A 21,388-nucleotide genomic window follows, 5' to 3' on the forward strand; every position below is an offset into this window, starting at 1 on the left:
GAGCAAAAGAGAAGAAGGGAAAACTGGAAAATAGACACTAAACCTGAGAGACTTATTCAGGAGCGGCAATGGCATATGCCACAATAATTATCCACATTTAATACAGACCTCTGCTAATGACACTAATAATTTATCCATTTTGTTCCATAGTTTCATGAAGGAATATGTTCAGAAAAGATTTAATTCAGAAAAAATATAACATATACCAGTAGTATTTTCCTAACTCCAAAGTAAAGCTGCTCTTACGGTTCATCTTACTATTGTCTGGACGAAAGACAAGACTTAACTACAGGTTTCAAATAAAGCTGCAATAAGCCAAAATAAGCAACTGAGCTAATTTTGCTCCCAATTAAAGCTTCATTTCCATTTCTAGCTCTAGAATATCTCCTGTAAACATAAGTAATTTTCTACTTTTTACCTATTAAATTTTAAGATCGTTTCTGCAAATCTTGCCATATTTTTTTACTTTTATAGCATCTGTAAAATTATTTTTGTAGTTCAGCTAAATTTGATTAAATTAATAAACAAATCATTTAGTCAGTTTTAAATTCTTGCAATTGGACTTTCCTTTTTTATACATGTCCCAAATGTTACTCAGCGCAACCTACTGAAAACTGAAGATGCAGTCAATATTACCGTATTTTAAAAATAATCAGTTTCACTTTACTTACAACTTTTCTCAGGCACGTTCAACAGCCTTTTAAATCAACATCTAATAGTCTATTAGCAACCAAAGTACAATTTTATCAGTAAAAAGGGGAAAGACAATCAGGTTCTCCAGAATTCATGACAAGGAACACCTAAAACAGGATTCAAGACTAAATTTCAAGATTTAAAATAAAACACATACTGTTACTGTTCTTCAACATCTATACCATATTATTGCTTTAGGCCATGCTATTTGGGCCTCCCTGCACTATATCCAATGCTGAAATGTTAACAAGTCATGTGTTTTTTGGGCAGGGGAAAGGAAAAAAGGTCTAGTAAGGACACAGGTATGCCTCACAGAAGAAGTTAAAAACTGAAAATTTCTGACAATTTAAACACATTATAGGTTGATTTAGCAGTGTAACATAGAAACCGATGGGATTCTCCTCTGTTTTAGCACAAAGTAAAATATGTCTAACACAGCACAGATGTTTGCACTATAAAATGTCAGAATTAAAGCTGAGAAGGGCAGTAACTTCTGAAGCAATCAAGATTTCTAGTAAATGAATGAGTACTCCCCTAGAGAGTCTCCCTATCCAGACACTCATTAAAATGAAAGGAGGCAGTTCACTTAAAACAGTGATAACAAAATAAAAAAAAATAAAAAAGAAAAGGCTTGAAGAGAGTTTTTACTTCATGCCTGGGTAATTTGTGAGCCAGTTCACACACAAAAGACTCATAATTCCTATCAAAAGTGATGGTTTATTGAACTGTTGTCGTCCATCTGAATTCAGACCTCATTTGTGGCCTAACACTTCACTCTGTTGCTTATGTTGCCTTCTAAAAAACCTACCACTTCAAATATCTTCTTGAAGTACAAACTCCACTATTCACATTTAAAATATTCTGTAAGCCAACAGCTAGTCTTTGCTCAATAGGCCTGGTTTCATTAGTGTCTTCATCATCTCAGCTCCAGAAGTCATTTTATTTCTTTTTTCACAAATTCCCTTTGCTTGTACATCAATTATCTACTCTCAACAGCACCAGCATTTTCTCCAGTGAATCTAATGACCTATTTTAAAACCAATGTATTTATCACAAAAACACATTATATTTAGAAACCACTATCCATAAATTGCAACAATATGAATAGACTACTGATGCATTTAAGAGGAGAAAAGTGAGAAAAAAGGACCAGCATATTAGTATTTGCAGCTAAGTCAGTCAAACAGATATCCATCCATGACATTTCCAGTACTTAATTCAGTCACACAGAAACACCTGAGTTTAATGATTTGAATTTTTATATTGCCAATTATATCACAGCAAGGGTAAGAGAGGTAGATATAAATACCATGTTCATTCATGTTTAACATATATCACAAGCATATGTCATCACGAAGGGCCATGTGACGTATATCATATAATATTAACAGGAAGGTTTACAAACAGTGAGCTTCAACTGTGATTTACTACTAGAGGCTGACAGTGATAAATTTAATTCTGTCATCAGAGAGATCATTTTAGTAGTAATGTTTGCATTATGCTTTAGTGTGGCCAACTTCTGCATATTCAACTCAATTTGCATGTTGAAAATATAAAATGGCAAGGCAGACTGACAAATAAAACACAGGTCCTAGAAGGAGAAAGTCTAATATGAACACACAGTAGATAAAACGTAGAGAGATTTATTTTTCTGAATTTTAGGTCCATGCAGTTCAGGAATTAAAACATTAATATCTGCACATGAAAACGTGTACACCACATCACAGAATGAAAGGAGTTGTTAATGGTCTTTCAGCACACTAACCAGCTTGATCTCTACCTCATGTATTCAGAAGTGGAGATGAGGAAAATATGGTAAATTATCTTTATTTTACTCTCAATGCTGCCATTTCACTTACAGGTGATAAAACTGGTGGTTTTAAGAGGACAAACTCTCCTTAAACTGGACTTTTCCCCAAAGAACCATAGAATGGTTTGGGTCGGAAGGGACCTTAAAGATCATCAAGTTGCAGCTGCCCTGCCATAGGCAGGGCCACCTTTCCCTAGACCAGGTTGCTCAGAGCCCCATCCAATCTGGCTGTGAACACCTCCAGGGATGGCATTTCCACAACTCCTCTGGGCAACCTGTTCCAGTGCCTCACCACCCTCATAGTAAAGAATTTCCTCCTCAGATCTTGTCTAGATGTACCCCTTTTCAGTTTAAAGCCATTCTTCCTTGTCTTATCACTCCAGGCCCTTGTAAAAAGTCCCTCTCCAGCTCTCATGTAGGTCCTCTTTTAAGTACTGGAAGGTGCTACAAGGTCTCCCTGAAGCCTCCTCTTCTCTAGGCTGAACAATCCCAACTCTATCAGCCTGCTTTCATAGGAGAGGTGCCCCAGCCCCCTGATCATCTTTGTGGCCTCCTCTGGACTTGCTCCAACAGGTCCAGGTCCTTCCTATGCTGGGGACCAGAGAGCTGGACACAGCACTCCCGGTAGGGTCTCACCAGAACTGAGTAGAGGCTCAGAATCAGCTCCGTCAACCTGCTGGCCACACTGCTTTTGATGTAGCTCAGGACACAATTGGCTTTCTGGGCTGCCAGTACACATTGCCAGCTCATGTCTAGCCTCTCATCCACCAGCATCCCAGAAGATAAAAAACTCACATCCCACTTGGAAAATCTGAAGTGCCTGCGATATATAGCTAGGGAGCTACCAAAGCATATTTTGATGAAGGAATTGGGCAAGGAAAGAACACACAAACTCTAAACCACAATTCTTTAAAAACTAAGAATACTTTTATAAATACAATATACAGAGAGGAATTTCTTATTCAGGTCAATACTATGAAAGAACCTTCACCTCTGAAGGCATTTCAGACAGGTGTCTGAAATGATCCAGTTATAGTTTACTTGCTCATCAGTATTTATTACAGGAAGACTTTATTAAAAATAACATGCAACAATAAGGAAATACTCCTCATATTTCATAGATAACAAAGATGAAAATAAACCCTGCAAGGCAAATATCCAATTAGTCAAGTGGAAGATTCTTGTAACATCTTTCAAAGAAAATCCTTAGTAGGCTTTAAGTTTCTCCTGTGGCTGCCAGTAATTCTAATGTCGTTTTTCAAAATGCACCCTTTTAAAAATCAAAATAATAAAAAAACCCAACCAACACCCATGCAATATTAGCAATAGTCTAGATTAATCAAAAATATGCAGATACAAACTGATAACACCAAAGGAATTTTTAAATTATGTAACTTGTTCTTAAAAACTAATGGAAACAGACTCCAACACTAAAACCAACCAACACTTTCGGACAATAGATTAAACATACCTGGACATCTTTTTAGTGGATTCATATTTCATATTTAGTGAAAACAACTACCACTAGCATCACTACCAAGTTCCCTGGAACTGAACGCCAAAATAGTCCTTAACACTTTAAAAATGTCATTTAGAAACAGAAAGACGAAGCTTACTTGTAGCTATTACTCCAGAATATATATATATATAAGTGCACTTATCACTGTAGAATCTATGCTTGTTTTGAGAAAATAACTGTGCTTTGTCATGTCTGCAGCTTTTTTAAGCAAAAAAAAAAAAAAAAAGCTCTGAGTTGCATACTTCTTCCTTGAATTACTTTTTTATTCACATCAGTCTTGAACCTTGCTGTATTCATCCATCCTCTGAGTAGAAACTGTGTCTTTTCATATATAGCCTTTGGCTTGTTTACACATTCCCTCCCTCTCCCACTCAGTTGTTTCACTGTTCCACTGTTCTTTTACTGCTATTAGCAACGGTACGTGCACTTTATAGACAAAACACTAGTCAGAATCTATGTTAATCACTGGGAGTAGCATATGACCTTACTGTGAAAAAAAGCTTTGCACTGGTTTGGTCGGGAACAGCAATCGAATTCCAGCTCACAATATCTGTCCTCTCTCTTCCAGGCACAGTGAGTAAAGACGTTTCCTGAACCAATGTGCCCAACAACTGCTAATAACGGAAGAGGAGTGGTGGGGAGCAATGACAGGAAAAGGAGCCAGTGCAGGCACAGTCAGCACACTAAAAAAACACAGGCCCAAACAAGAACAGAAAGAGGAACAAACTTCTGCTGCCATCTATATTCCCACCTCCAGGAGACAGCTCTCAATGGTACAAAGCACACAGTTACAGCCCGACCAATTTCTAGGCCAGTGTAGTAATTGCTTGATTATCATCACTCACAGGACTCTGTTGGTTTAAAAAGCCTCCTACCAAAAGGAAAGGAAAAATCAGAAATACACCTCAGAAATCCTTATGTACTACAATCACATATATACCTTTTAAATCAAGCTAATGTCTCAAACATCACTGTAGCCTCTGTACATTTAATATATGTCCAATCTCTTTTTCAGTCAAAAGTAAAGTATTAAAGCTGTACAGCACCCACACTTCACAGTAACTACTAATCAGATTAAAGACTTAGGAAGACAGCCTTCCCTCAGAAGAACATCAGGGAATGAAAGGTAATTGTTCTCGTGCTCTAGGACTATACATACATTAATGAAGCACTTTGCAAGAAGACAAAACCCATAATTTGATATGCATAAGTACTAAGATAGAAGGATAATTTCTATTCATAAACCAGTCACATACATTTTATCATATGAAATCTGACAAGTGCTTAACGTCATGCAACGTCATTACGCTGTTCGCCATTTACATAAAAATACACTAATAAATAAAGATGTGCTTATTATATAATAAAAATAGCATACTTAGTATATACTAGCGCAGTAAATGTCTGCACCAAATATGTCCTCTTACAAAGTTGATTATATGCTTTTAGATAGCCCTCAAATACCTCATGTCTGGTAGTGCAATATGTTTAGTGCACCTTAAGAAAACCTATGTCTAATCTTCCCTACAAGGCCGTTTGTAGTTTTAGGCAGATGATTTTGTTCTTATCCTAATAACCTTGTTCAACTGGGATCAAAGCGGTCCCTAACCTATGAAATAACAGACTAACAGCACAGGTGACAACAAGGTGAGGAAACACTGTTGGAAGCTGCTGAATTACAAACCCTGAAGAGAAGGCACAATGCGATGTGCCGCCCTGCAATTCTGTCAGCCACCTCCTAAACAGCCTAATCTGGTTACCAGCGGATCATGGTAGAAATGCATTATCCTCTCCAAGGAACAAGGAAACCAGAGCAAGGAGCAGTTCCTGGTTGGTTTTCCTCAGCAGCCTAAGAACACAACTTGCAGGTCAAACACAGACACGCAGACACACAGGTCTGTGAAATGCCTTTAAGACTGAGACAGCGCATGCTTTCCCACTGGCACACATTCAGTACAGTAGAAGTTACGGTCCATTTGTTTGCTGGGCCACAAGCACGGTATTATTTTTTTTTCCCCTCTACATTCTTCTAACAAAAGCTTGGAGAGCTTGAGACAGTTGAGATGGGGGCAAACAGAAAATCTGTCTCTTCCCTTTAATCTTCACTTGAGAAATCAGATTAAGATTCAACTGTTAAGCACCATGTTTTATTTACATTTCTGCTTGTGCTCAAGAAAACTGAAAAAAATCCAAAAGGTTCCAATAAGCCAGTATCTTGCATTCAAGATAGAATGTTGAAATTACCACCTCTGTATCACATGTCCAAGCATACTCTGCAATTTTTTAACACATCTAAGCTGATTAAACGAGCAAACCAAGTAAGACAAGTAAAAAAATCTGTTCTCTGAAGTATATGCACAATGCCTTCAGCCTAGTCTTAAAAATATCAAGTTTAACATACATATTGGACACAATGAAGTGACATTTTGTCAAGAAAAGACATTTTTCAAAGGCTGCAGAATCACTAACCTTAAAACATTATGTTGCGTATATAAGGAGGATGTACAGAATGGCAGCAAACCTTAATTAAATTAGAAAAAAAAGATCAAAAAGTTTTCTCAATAGTAACTAAGGTTTTGTTTTCCCTAGCAGTTTCATAACATAACATCAGAAGACTGAATTCCTTGTAAATGTGGTAAGCAGTAGTTTTAAGAGAGACCAACAGCTACATAATCATCCTACACACTGTTAATTGTATTTGGCATCATTGCTCAAAGCTCCTAAACAGAATGTCAGCTGACTGCCTGAACAGTACTTTGTTCTTAGTGCCTTTGTTAATGACGAATTAAATTATACAGAAGAGAGCTCCACAACCACCCTCACTTTATAAACCTCGACCATTACAGAACCACAAAAATCCTATGGCTTTGCCTAGGGAATGCAGTTATTTCTTAACATGCTACAACTTGCATCCTTAATCTGCAAGTTACCACAATCCATGTTTACACCATGGAGAACTGTGTTGCTTCACAGGAAGCAAACAAAAGACAGAGAAAAACATTTCCAGGGAAAAAAAAAAAATCTCAACAAGAGGGAGCTTACAACATATTCAGTTCTACAAAGACCACGACTCCTCTTGCACCTTCCAAATGACAAACAAAAATATAAACATCAGAGAACTGCACGAATTTTATTTAGACTGTACAGCCCAGCTGTAATTTCACTGCTGTAGTCATGCTCATTATCTCTTTCAGTCTCCAACATACGAAAGAACTAAGCGAAAAACATACACTTCAGGACGCCTTAAGAAAGGGTCTCTCTCAGCACTCTTGCAACTGCTGTTTTAGCCAATTCAGACAATAGATTTAACCTTAATCCGTGATCTTTATAAGACCATCCTCGTTATTTAAAACTATATATATACATATAATCATTTGTAAAAGCACAGCTATCCTACTACATCCCTAAACTTGCTGCAAGTCCAATGAACGCTTAAGTTTCTCTGAAAATAACAACACATGTATAGAAAGTCATCAAGGTATTAAGCTCAAAGAACCTGGCTGTCACGCAAACCCAGGAGGTGTTATAAAGGTAAAACATATGTCTAGTTTTTAACGAAAACACAACAATATAGTCTGAATTGCTTTACTGACCTACTTTCCATTGGTTTGTGTAACAATACACTGTGCAGTGAAGGGAACATAGTAACATTCCTTGTCTATTAAATATATATCCCCAGCCCTAGCAGCAAAGCTTTCTTTTATGGCTACGCTGAATTAGCATGAATTTCTTCACAAAACAGGGCAGATTAACACAAGCTTGTATACTAAGCGGTGTACAGTAAATTCAGCCCTAACTTGCAGAGGTAGCTATAACATAAGTAACACTGAGGCGAGAGGGGTAAACACAACGCCAACATAAAAATGCACAGCGGAACCCGCCAGAGTAGTAAATAATTGAGATCACGGGCCACTCCAGAAACCCAGGCATGGTTAAAATTTCAGAAAAGGCTGGAGTTGCCACGCTGGGTGCCCGCGGTACCCTCCGGCTGCTGCGCTCACCCTCCATCCCTGAACGCCCGGCGGCGGCGGAAGACAACCCCGCCAGGGTGAGATGCCAACCTGCCATTCCAACCTCCCCCGGCCCCCCGCGCCTCCAGAGGGCTGCAGAGAACCCCCCGCACCCCCGAAGGGGCAGCGGCGCTCCGCACTCACCGTCCCCCACAGCCATCATGCCCGGCGGTGCCGCGGGAGGGCGGGCGCGGCGGGTCCCGGCTCCCAGCCGGATGGATCCCGGCTCCCAGCCGGATGGATCCCGGCTCCCAGCCGGATGGATCCCGGCTCCCAGCCGGATGGATCTCTGCCGCCGCAGCCGCCGCTCCGCTTCAAAATAGCAGTCCCGCCTTACGCGGGAACCCTCCGCGCCCGGCCCGGCCCCGGCCCGGCCCCCCGGGCGCTGACACCGCCCTCCGCCCGCCCCCGCCGTCATGTGCCCGCCGGGATCCCCCGCGGCCGCAACCCCTGCGACGGGGTGACATCCCACCCCCCCAGGGGGAGGCTTTAACCCTCCTGCCCCCACCCCGGCAAAGGAAGCAGGAGAAGCAGCAGCCTTGGTTAGGACGGGCAGAACAGAGATCAATCAAAGCATAACATACCACAAAATAAAACAATAAATCCGCGGGAAGTAGATAGGAGTTTCGTTGAAGAAAGGTGCTGTCTGGTTTTTCGTGAGTTTTCGGAAGGCTTTTTTTTTTTTGGAAACCCCCTCGAAAACTGTGAAGAGAAACACTTTCCAAAAGGTGTGTGGGGGCATCACATGCTGGGGAGTGTTTTGCAGCACTATGGGAATTATAATGAAACCCCACCCAAAACCTGGGCTTCTGATTACAGTTTGTTCCCGAATCAACGTTTTTAAGGGACATAGTGAAGGTAGAAAGAGTGCAATCCAATAAAGTGATTAAAAAAAAAAGAATAGCAAGTAGTACCAGTTTACTTTGTCTTGGCCATGGAAAAGTTTAAAATTCAGAGAGGCTGTAGCATACGGAGTTACACAGTGCGTGAGAACCATCCCTTAGCAGGAGCCGGGCACTGTTCCCCATAGTAATAATCCAAAAACTCATGCAAATTCCTTAAAAAAATAGTGGAAGAATCAGCCTAATGAGGCCCTTTACTTCCAAATGGGCTTAAACTCACCATTACGCTTCATCAGTCAGTAAATTTTCCTATTTAAAATGATAAACCAGGAAGAACAGCAGCTGAAATTGAAAACTGTGGCTACATTTTGACCACTTGCATTGAGTGAGCAAAAGAAATACATGCAGCTCAAAACCCCATAAAATAATCATGGCAGCTATCACAGTATTCCCAAACGACATAAATTCATGTTGTGCCACACTGGTGAGCTCCATTAGAGTATGTCGTCATTGTCTCCATAGTAACTATATTTCCAAATAGAAAACAGCAAAGGGAAATAAAAAACAATAGCGTAATGTGGAAAAACAGATACACACTTGTGCTATGGATTTTTATTTGCCCCCTTCTTTTTTTTTTTTTTAGGAGAACATTTATCTCAACTGCATCTTTATCACCCATGACACAGCTCCCTTACGCTGTGATACGTAATCTGTATCGGATCATACCTGTCACATTTTATGTTTGTAAAGCCAACCCTATGAGCCATTAGACATTAAAATGGAAAATCTTCCCAGGTTGAATAGAGATGTACAGTTTATATTCAGCTCAAATCATTCTGTCTGCTGAAGACAGCAGAGAGCTCAATATTATTCATTTCCTTACTTTCTTTTAATATCCTGTCTCAAAAATTACACTACTACCTGATATAGGAATCTGCTTAAATTCTCTCAGAGAAAACAGTATTTACAAGTTTCAGGCAGCAGAAACAAGTGCTTTTGCAACACTGAGATTGGCTGCCAGATCTGTTTCCATAGAAATGAACATTCATTTGCTGGAAAACGGGGAGGTGCTTTAAAGAATCTTCTCCAGTTTGGAGGGCTACATGTATTTCTGATGGAGTGAAAGGACAAAACTAGCAGCACATGTTAAGCACATTGTTTGACAGACAAACATCCTGATATGGTTCCCTTAATATGCAACATCATTATGAATGTAAACAAATCCCAAGGTTTACATAGCAGCTCATTCATTCACATAATTCACATTAAAGAAATGATCGCTGGTTTTACTCTCCACAGCTGAGGGTAAAGGAAAATGGCCAGAAAATAATTATAAAAAAAAAATAAAACAAAGGTCAGTTGGAGAGGCAAGCTAGCAGTGGGATATTATTTAAGGCTGAAAGTCATTCTTATCAAGCAAAAGCACTAAGACTCCTTCTCAGTTTCCGTGTTAGACATGGTGTCTTTTCATCTGTTGGCTTTTAAAACTCCTTATTACACCCTGCCCCAATTATTCCACCCATACTTGTTTAAATGTGCTTTCCACCTCATCTACCCTCCAAGAGGATGTAATTCTAATAGTAACTTGTTCCCCTCCTCCTCCTCTTTACAGTTCCATCAGGGATCAGATTCAATAAAGGAAGAGGGTAACACAAGACTAAAGGGACTGTTCCTGCTAGATCCCCTCTAGCACACTCATGAGGATAATAAGATATTAAATCTACCAGTGTGCATAAGAGTGCAGGTAGGATAGCTTTTCCTCTCCTCCCTGTATTTCTCCCACATACCAAAGCATCACAAACAACACAATGTTTCTAGAACTCTCAAGCATTAAATCAGGTTAGTACAAACATATTTTTTAAATATGTATTTGTTCTGATTATTAAAGTACTACTGAAAACAGTTTGTATTTAGATTGTTTAAAGCTGCGAGCTTTGAGTTTTTATTCTTTTTTTATTCTTTTTCTCCCTCCTAAGTACACACTGAATAAAAAGACTGAAGATCTGACTTCAGTATAATTTGATAAGAAAATCCTAAGTCACATCTCTGGATTCTCAGAAACTAGGTCAACATACCAAACATTTACTACCACAGCAATGTCACTCAGGACGATGAAGAAGATGACATTTTCCACAGTTATATTAGCAAGTCCTTCCCTATCCATCACATGCTGAAGAGAACCTCATAAGTATAGTCAACTTACTTGGGAGAGTTAACTCCATCTGGCAAAAAAGCCTTTCCTTTTGCTGGTAAGAAGGCTCACTATGGGGTTTAATTATATTAAAGCCAGTTGAATAGTTTTTTGCCCTCTCCACACAGCCTCCAACACATACTTTGGAAACATAACCCTATTCCCCCCCACTTTCCCAAACCCTACTACAAAATATCCAAAGCACTAAAAAAAAAAAAAAAAATCCTTAACACTGTAACAGATGTGTTAGACATTAAAATCTGGCCTTTATCCAGAGATGGTGGATAAAGCTCCTGAAAGAAAAGTTGCTAACAAGGCTACAGAAGTTCAACAGTAACTTTCAATCTACACCGCAAGCAGTAAATACAAATTGTCCTTCAGAGAATAATAAAGCACAAAGCCAAGATTAAGCACTAACAATGGAAGAATACCTTTTCAATAACACTGAAAAACTGCCTAGATGGAAGCAACAGATGAACTAGGTTCAAGCAAAAATACTGAGAACAACGTATTAAGAGGGATTCTGTCTGTGGTACCAAAACAGAATCATAGTAACTTTGCACAGAAATTGCCACCTACAAGACAAAACATGGTTTATACTGCCACAGATCAGCATTAATATCTGTGTCTTACACGAGATAAAATCAGCTTAAAAATAAGGTTTATTAACTCTCTGAAATAGAGACAAAAAGGACGGAAGTGCCACGTTAACTAGTCCAGCAATGTTGTAAATATATTTTCATATATTTAAATTATTTCAATGCACTTATATTCCCTCACGTAACTTTCTCTATTCTCCTGAGAACTAAGTGTTGAAGAATAGCAATGTTTTATTCCAAAGCAAAATGCAGCAGAGAAATTCTCACTACCTCAAAGGAAAGGTTAGAAAAACACATTCCTTTGAACCTACAGTCCCTTCTGCTTTCATACCAACAAGAAAAGGGTGAGAAAATTTAAAATGAAAAGGGTATATTTGAGTACATGAAGGAATCACATGCATCCCTCAAAGTATTTCTACTCTTGCATGGTCACAGTTTTTAAATCTAGCAGAGTCTCCTCAGCATAGTTACTTTGAATGAAAAATTATCATCAGAAAATCCTCCCCTATAAAACAAGATCTATGACAGGACCCAATGGAATGGCCTGAAGTTGTGTCAGGGGAGATTTAGGTTAGATATTAGAGAAAGGTTCCTTCACCCAGAGCGTGGTTTGGCACTGGAACAAGGTTCCCAGGGAAGTGGTCACCGCACCAAGCATGCCAGAGTTCAAGAAGCATTTGGACAATCCTCTCAGACACACGGTGTGACTCTTAGGGATGCTCCTGTGCAGGGCTAAGGGTTGAACTCGATGATCCTTGTGGGTACCTTCCAACTCAGCATATTCTGTGATTTTGTGATCTACTGATTCCTTACAGAAGATAACAAAGCTTTCAAAACCAATTACATTAAAGCCACTGCCACTGCACCTCCCTTGTTGCGCTGTTATGTAACACTTTTCTCAATTTATAGTTTTAAGAAAGAATGATGGTTTTGCTTTTTCATACTATAAAAAACTGCATCAGAAAACCAGTAGGAAGCAACAAGGATTCCCTGCACACCAGGTTCTCTTTTCTTGAAATACACCAAAAAAAAGGAGCTCAAACTCAATGAAATCTTAATTTCAACATTTAAGTGTCTTTGAATGCTGCAGGCACCTATTTCTATAATTTAAAACTCCATGTATTATAATCATGATGCATCATCTTAACTGAGAAGGTATCAAACATACTCATCAGTAAAGTACCATTTTGTTTTAGAGACATACGGTAAGATAGGATAAAGGTTCATCTGATCTTTTTTCCCGTGCATGAACACTTTGCAGCATTCTTCTATCCTCTACTGAGCACATCTGCAACTTGTTAAATATTCACTGCTTGTTTCCATGCAGTTTCAACACCTTTTCCAATTGTATTCTGACCGCAGTCCAGCAAATACTTCCAGTAAAACAGTATAAGCTTGTTTCACCAAATGTCTCATTTTCTCAGCATTTACACGTTTCTATTCATCCATCTCATGTTGATAATCCTAACATTCAAATATTTATCTTGTATTAATCTAAAGGTGATTATAAACATATGGTCTTTCATACTCACCACTGACGCTGCTTAAAATCATATTTCCAGAGTTTCTTACTTCATCAAATTTTGTAAAGATTGTTTGCAACCTACGAAGAACAAAAAGAACAAAGTATTTTTATGCATTTGAAATCTCACTGGCTACTGGTAAAAACAAATCAGCTTATTAGCATATTTAAAGCAGTAATACAGAATATACAAGAGATTAAGAGTATCAAGAAACAATTCCTAAAGGATTCATCTTTAGTTGAGCATCTTCACACAAATGCACAGAAAACTAAGTCAGCTTAGCAAAGAACAAAATTGAGCATTATTATTAGCATGATTAAATATGACATCCTAAAGTTCAGGTTCAATAATAGTATATATTGGGTTTAGATAGCTGTGACACAACAACAAAAGGTAACAATTTGAACTATGGAATGTTCATGTTGAAAAAAAATATGGATCACTATTTAATTTATTCTGAGACAATTACTAATTTTCCTCAAAACTTTTATTCCTCAAAATTTCCTCAGACTGGTTATGAAAATACTTTTGTGGTAGTTAGCACTTCCACAGGAAAAAAAAAACAACAACTTTTTTCTAAACTTAAGATACACTAAACACTTTACTTATGTCCAACACGCACACCACTGATTTTAACTCTCACAACAGAAAAACCTCTGCAAATGCTTTGCTGCATGTAAAAAGCAAAAAACAACAAAACCAAAAAACCACAAAAAACACACACCAAAACAAAAACCTCCAAAACTCTCCATTTGCAATCTAGTTCCATAAGGCAAAAAATGGTGTTCAAGCAAGAAAGCTGGCTGACACTTCAACAGCCATTTCTCATCACTTCTGCAGAAAACTCAATAAAAGCAGTGGAAGTATCTCACAGAAAAAATGTGACCCACGCACTAGCAATACATTTGTACTGACATAATACACTGTTCAGCTGCAGACACTTGAGAACATTTTCTTACATTTCTCCAAAGACTTTTTTGCATTTAGAGTACTCAGAATATGTAACACACATGAATGTTTAGCTCCAAGTTTATCAGGACCGAATCCTGATTTTAAATGAACAAAGTTATGAACTACAAATCACATGACAGTCTGCAAATCTCAAACAGGTACAGTTCGGTTACATTAACAGAACTAGAGACTACATTACCCAATTCCAAGTTTGCTAAAAATTTGCACTGAAAGGTTATCTTTACAATTCACAATCTGAACTATTTTAAGGCAGACCTAAAAAAACGTGTAAGAACAATGCCTGGGTAGGAAAATCCTTACAAGGCATAAAGGAGAAAAGTCAAGGACACACAAAGATTTTAACTTCAACATTTCCCAATGCACACACCACTTTTACTCAATGATCCGTGCAGAGAGGCTGTGCACTCTCACTGTGCAGAGTCTACATTCTCTGAGACTGCAGGCCCCTTTCACTCACTGGGACCTCATTTATCTAATAATGAAGATTGCGATAAAATAATGAAATGCAGACAGACGGCAATATAAAAAGTTTGAGCGTTTCCCTGCACCTTCCAACAACTTAGGACTCTCACAATACGTTACTTTTACTTTCCAAATACCTAAAAGCAATATGCTACAGAGCAAATTTGTCCTGGACTTAGCAGGCCCACAACAAGAACGACACGGATTTAGCCGAGAATTCCACAAAAAGGCCTACTCTAGATGCAAGCATCTAAAAAAACAAAACCAAAACCCCCCTTAATCATTTAAGTCAATAACCCGTAACACAAACCAGCAGTTTTTCTACGATCTCAACTTATCTCAAAACTATATGTTGCTCAGTAGTAGTTTGCCTAATCTTTCCCTAACATACTTGGCAGCCTCTCTCTGGAACCTATTATCCTCTCCCTTTTGCACCACCATTGCATTTACATCCACTGCTGCCACAGCAAAATGTCCGAAACAGCAGCCATTCACATATGTCACTGCTTTAATATTAAACCTCAAGTCTTTTAATGAAAAGATCAGTTGGTAAACCAAAGGCAAGTTATATGGAAATGGGGTTTTTTTGCACATGAGACTCGGAAAAGTAAAACTTCTGAAATTAAATGCTTTATGGGTACCAGCATTTACTAATGACACATGGAATCCCATTAACATGCCATGTGCTTTCAACCGTACAAAGTGAAAAATTCACACAAGAATCAATACACATAATAATGCATCAGGCCATCTTGCTTTCATAACAAGAAGTTAATGTGTTTGCTTTATATGTACCATAGGAAGTACTTTTAACATTTACCAGTGGTTGTGAGTTCCCCTCAACACTGCTGGATTCCATTGGAAACATTGCATTAACAGTGCACCTAGTTAATGAGAAAAACTTAACACTACACATCTGAAGGGCTAAAACTGTTATCCTGAGAAAAACTGAACATGACTAGAGAGATTAACAGATTTCCTTTGAAATTTCACTTTAATTTTTATATCCTGTAAAGCTGATGTTATCCATTTCGCATACATACTTTACAGAATTCAAAAGAAAAAAGTATTTCCTGCTCTTTTGAACCTAGTTTTCAAAAATGCTTTCCTGAGTGTTTTAAACAGAAGGTAAAAACAAAATGCTTCCTTATAAACATGTTATAATAATACACATGTTGCCTCTCACTCTGGGCAAAATATTTGATAAACTACTACTACGAACAATAAAAAACTTTGTCAGCCCTGCATGCTATGTCGTCAGCAGTGCAGGCTGCAGAACAACACACAGTACTGCCACTCTTAAAACTTCCAAAGCATGTCTTTATGACCAGCAGCACACTGTACAGCATTTGTCATAATTACAACAACAACCAAAAAATCCATTATAACACAGTTGTCAGAAAGGCAAGGCACTACTGTAGATCCAACCCTCTCTTTAGTACAGCTTACAGGAACAGTAACTACTACTTTGCAAAGTCTCTCACAACAAGTTTCTTCCTCCCTCTCCTCCCACCCTGCTCTTCTTGCTACCTTTTTCTCTTCTCATATTTCTTCACAGAGTCACAGGCAGTAAGGCAGTATGGGCTAAAGTCTCTAAAATTATTGCAACCACAATCAATTTAAGAATGTTTACAGGAGTCCAGCTCCTGGCAAAAGAGAGCCTGGTCAAGAGGAATCCAAGAACATTTACGTGGCTGGATGAAGACCAGTTTCACCAGCAATGAGGAATGTTCTTTGAGAAGAGCAGCATTATTACTCCCTTTATCTCCTCTCTCTAAGCCCAAGTCTGGATATGGAATTGTAATCAATCACGGAAGTCATCAATCAACAGAAATACTATGTCATCACCAGTGGACACAAATATTATCTCCTTTCTCCAAAAAGACACAGACACATCTTCTGCAACTTCACATATGGAAGGAAAAATCCCCACTGACAAAAAACACATGTTCAGGACAGCAGGCCACTTCTGCGTGGGCTGTCTCGCTGCATGAATGAATGTATGAGGTTGTAGCACTTTAAATGGGGGCTCCTGGCAACCCGCTAAACCCTCTCCTCCGGCAGGCAGATCTCTGTCAAAGTATTACCATATTATGGTGGTGATGTGCCATGAGAGGAACGCAGCTTGAGCCGACACAGCACGTGGAAACGTGGATGTTCCCAAAGAACGCGCACTACACTTCTGGACTGAAAAGCCGTTAATTCATATCATGCTTGGTGAAGTTCAACTGTTCATATAACAGGCAGAGGGGGATACCTAAAACTTTGAACCTGGTGATAAAGAGGCAAAAGAGCACTGCTCCCCTCTCAATAGCAGAAGGATAAAGAAGAAGAAAGGGTGGTAACAAGTTTGTTGTTCATGTCCAAAGTCAGTCTAAAGCAGGAAATGGCCCATATGAAACCTTGCACTTATTTCTCCATATTTTCCTTTTCCAAGGACAAAAAAAAAAAAGGATCTTGCAGACATGTGTCCACATCTGGACACCCAGATGGACTTCATCTACAACATGAACTAGACAGACAAGCAGAATGTGCCTAACACATAAAATGTGGTATTCAGAAATGCATACTGCAATGTTTCAATATTTTAGGACATGAAGTTGTGGCCCTAGACATAAGAACTAAACAAATAACTGGTTTTATACATTTATGTTTCTCAAGTAACAGTAGGGAAATCTGTCAGATGAATTCCTGAAAAATAAAAGCTTTTAACACTCAGACTAAGTAACTACTATCTAGAGCCACATATACTATTTCCATTCAAGGAAGATCAGCCACACAGATTCCATACTATAACAAATTCAATTTGGCCCATATAGAACAAAACCTGTTGACTTTTCTTGGCTCACTGAACAAGAAATAAAACATCAACTTTCAGTATTCACAAATATATTAACACTAATACTTCCAGACCCGATACCAAAGACTGTCAAACCTCTTTGGCAGCAACTTTAACAAAAGGGAAAACAACATCCAAATTTTCAACCACAGATTTGATACTGATTTCTAAAAAAAGAATGTGCTTCAAGCAAAAAGCACAATACTATTCTGAGATTTATAAGTTGAAAAATAATAAATACAAAGAGGAACTCATCGATTTTATTTATAAACAAACTCAAATTAATCTTAGTAAAGTACAGAAATACACTGAAGAAAAATAAATAGTACCATGTAGAGTCGAACTACAAAGGTAAGATCCCATATTTTATTCATTACCTAGATTCCAACAGGCCCAATAACCCCCTCTAGAAAATCCAGTATTTTCCACAAAGGCAAACCCTACCAGGTGCAGATTACAAAACCTTTTAAGCCTACTATTATTAAATTATTAACTATATTTGGCTTTATATAGACACAACATGTATATACCATTTGCATATTTAAGGAAGTTGAACAATTTCTCAAAACAATGCTTGATTAACTTTCCTGCCTTCCTTTCAGCAGACCTGAGCTCTTATTTTCTGTGCTTTAAGAGCAAGTGCATTCGAGCAGCAACACACAGCTCTCTAATGTGTAATTTTTTATGTGAACTAAATAAGCCTGTGTTGTATTAATTCATGTGTGCACCAAATACTGAAGTAATAGGGTTTTCTGCTAATATTTATGTTCACACACAATTTTTAGTGCACTGACATGCAGTGAAGGAGCTGCAGTGCAGTTTTTTAAGGTTGAACTCAACAGCTGAAAGCAGCCATGTCTGAACTACAGATTATCTATAATACTTAAAACCCCTTAAAACCTACACAGACACACAAATATGAACAGAGATTCACTATTCAAAATAGTGAATATTCAACATCAAAGATTTTTTTCCACAGATGATAGCTGCTGCATAACCACATGAAAATTTTAATGCATCCAAGCAAAGGGAAAGCTTCTGACAGGCACTGGGGAAGAAATGTTTTAAATTAGGTCTGCCTCTGAAGGAACAACAGTCTGAGCTACCATAGAGCTAATCTGTCTTTCCTGAGCTTTGTCAAACGCCTTCTTATTTGAGTGAAGCAGTAAGAAGAGACTATAGGAGCTCTGCTTTCTGTCAGTGATGGATGGGACAGACTTAGCAGCCTCAACTAAAATAAATCCCAACTCCCGCCTTTATCCCAGCCTGAAAATTACCACAGAAGACACAACACTGAGACTCAGTTCACATACTATTTTACACTAGCCCTGACTGTCAGGTGCAAAACTACTGAGATTCAGTGGCAACAACCCATTTAACATGCACCAAGTTGAGTCTAGCTTCTTTATGTAAATGCAAATGATACAGCCATGCTTGCTTTCAGATCGGGGCAATTTTGTATTCAGCTGATTCAGACAGTAGAAACAACAACTTGGCACCTACTGCAACTAAATTAGAAGCTGTTGATTGCCCCGAGGATACAAAGCACCTATGGTGTTTAATCCTATTTGGATCCCAAGATGTACTCAGTTTGTATCACAAGGAGTTGTGAACAGTGAGTGCTGAACCTACACTTACTGTCAGACCCAACACTCATTGTACAAAAGCTGTGTTATCTGTGATCTTTTATTCTCTGTTCCAAATGATGTCCAAGGCCGTATCTTAATGCCAGAAAGATATTCTCTGGTATGTTTCAGTTATCTGCTGGGAAACCCAGTTTTTGGAATTGTAGTAATATGGCTTAAACTTCTATGGTGACCATATAATCTATTAATAGTCTAAAAGTGTGTACAACTTCTCATTCCCAAAGGCAGAGTAAACTTTTCTCTAAACATGCTGAACTCTGCCTGGAATGTGAAACAATAAATTCAACATCTTTCTCCTACAACATTTTCACAGAATCCCAGAACGGTTTTGGATCATCTAGTTCCAACTGCTCCAGGACAGGCAGGAGCACCTTCCACTAGACCAGGCTGCTCAAAGCCGCCTCCAACCTGGCCAGGAGCACTGCCAGGGATGAGACACCCACAACTCCTTTGGGCATCTCGTTCCAGTGTTTCACCACCACCACCACATTAAAAATTACTTCCTAATATCTAATCTAAACCTACCCTCTGTCAGTTTAAAGCCATTCCCCCTTATCCTATCACTACATGTCCTTATAAGAAGTCCCTCTCCAGCTTTCTTGTAGGCTCCCTTTAGGTACTGCAAAGTGCTCTAAGGTCTCTCCAGAGGTTTCTCTTCTCCAGGCCGAAAAATCCCAGTTCTCAGCCTATAAGAGAGGTATTCCAGCACCCTAATCAATTTAGTGGTTCACCTTTGGACTAACATGTTCTTCTCATGTCAGGGGCCCCACAGCTGAACACGTATTTTGATATATTATCAAGCTGTATTCTGATATCCTATAAATAATCATTAAAAACTAGGGCTCTTAGTTTTTCAGAAGGTTCTGATGAGGCACAGTATCCCTTCTGATAATTCTCTCTGACACCAAGCAGCCAATATATTCCGCTTTATCAAAATCAAGAAGTGAGGTGACAATTCAGAGTAAAGTGATATGTTGATTGATAGGGGGTTAACACATATTTAAAAGTGTAAATTGTTTTGATACGGAATTTGGAAGATTTTATTAAATAAATAGTCTTTCCCACTGTGCTGGTTTAAAAGTTAACCAGCAGGGGGAATGAACCCAACTCAAAGGAGAGATTATAAGTCAGAATAACAATTTATTAAAATAATACAGTAAGTACAATAATACAAACAAACAATTGGTCTCAACCCACAAAAACCCAAATGTGTAACCCAGTACCCTGGGGCCTGAACAAAGTGGTGTTCCTTGGGCCCTGTTTGAGTCCAAAGTAAAGGGAGAGGGGAAGAACCTGCTGGTGGGAGAGCTGCTGCAGTCTGGCCAGAACTGGTGATCGCAGTCCAGTGGTGGTCTAAGTCTGGTTGAGAGCGATGAGATGCAGCCGTCCTCTGGATCCCACGAGTGGGTTGAAAAATGTTCCAAAACTCCAAGATTATATATCCTCCAGTTCAGGCAGGAATGCTTGGTACTCTCCTCAGGGCGGGGAGTTCAACAAAGGGTGTGAGGACAGAAACATCCTCCTATCTCACAGGCCTCTTAACACCTAGTTTATAGCCTGAGGAGTCAGGCTCTATGGGCAGAAGGTGCGAATAGTCTATTGACAACAATAGTCTAGTTTCTGGGAAATGACATGGAAGGCTATAGAATACAGTTTTGGGTTACACCCACCATGCTCTATGGGCAGAGGGTGCGAATAGTCTATTGACAACAATAGTCTAGTTTCTGGGAAATGACATGGAAGGCTATAGAATACAGTTTTGGGTTACACCCACCATGATGAACTGATCTCAGCTGTCCTAACTAGGACACCCACAAAGGGCAACAAAACAATGGTTACTTTTATTTCATATAAGCTAATCTACACAGTCAGGAACAGTAGTTGGAAGCAAAACTAACTAGAAAACAAAAGAAAAATTATAATAATTTAAACCCAAAGTTTTTAGTGAGTTTAAAATTCTCATTAAGAACAATAACACGTAAGGGCTCAGGATTACAAAATCAAAACAGTTAACTCACCTTCCAGGAGGAATTCCTCTCTTCGCAAGATCTATTCGTACTTTTTCTCCCACATGTCTATAAACCTCTACGATGGCTAGTATGGCAGCATCTCTCACCTGTGAATGCAGTTTGAACTGTTAATTTCAGGGTTACAGAAGCCAAATAACATTTGCTGACAACCCACTAATCTTCCAGCTTCTACTGACCAGCATGCCAATTCATTTCACAAAACAGCTGAAACAGTGAGGATGAAAAGGAAAGGAAATACAACTGTTATTTCAA

General features: G+C 38.8%; 1 protein-coding gene across 42 annotated transcripts in view; it reads right to left on the reverse strand.

Annotated features, from left to right (window-relative positions):
- The window catches only part of CLASP2 (cytoplasmic linker associated protein 2), a 145,094-nt gene that overhangs the window by 96,375 nt on the left and 27,331 nt on the right, over positions 1-21,388 (reverse strand). For 39 of the 42 annotated variants that reach the window (XM_051768468.1, XM_051768472.1, XM_051768470.1 and 36 more), the window contains 2 exons: positions 21,125-21,222; positions 13,197-13,267 (listed from right to left, as the gene is read on the reverse strand). In XM_051768468.1, coding sequence (XP_051624428.1) covers positions 13,197-13,267; positions 21,125-21,222 — 169 coding nt within the window. Of the gene's footprint in view, positions 1-8,176; positions 8,466-13,196; positions 13,268-21,124; positions 21,223-21,388 lie in introns of those variants that run through there. The other 3 variants (XM_051768488.1, XM_051768489.1, XM_051768475.1) reach the window with 2 other exon arrangements.

This window comes from Manacus candei, unplaced genomic scaffold (genome assembly GCF_025592945.1).
Source record: "Manacus candei isolate 608988 ecotype Guabito, Panama unplaced genomic scaffold, ASM2559294v1 h1tg000095l, whole genome shotgun sequence".
In the NCBI taxonomy this organism is placed as follows: domain Eukaryota; kingdom Metazoa; phylum Chordata; class Aves; order Passeriformes; family Pipridae; genus Manacus; species Manacus candei.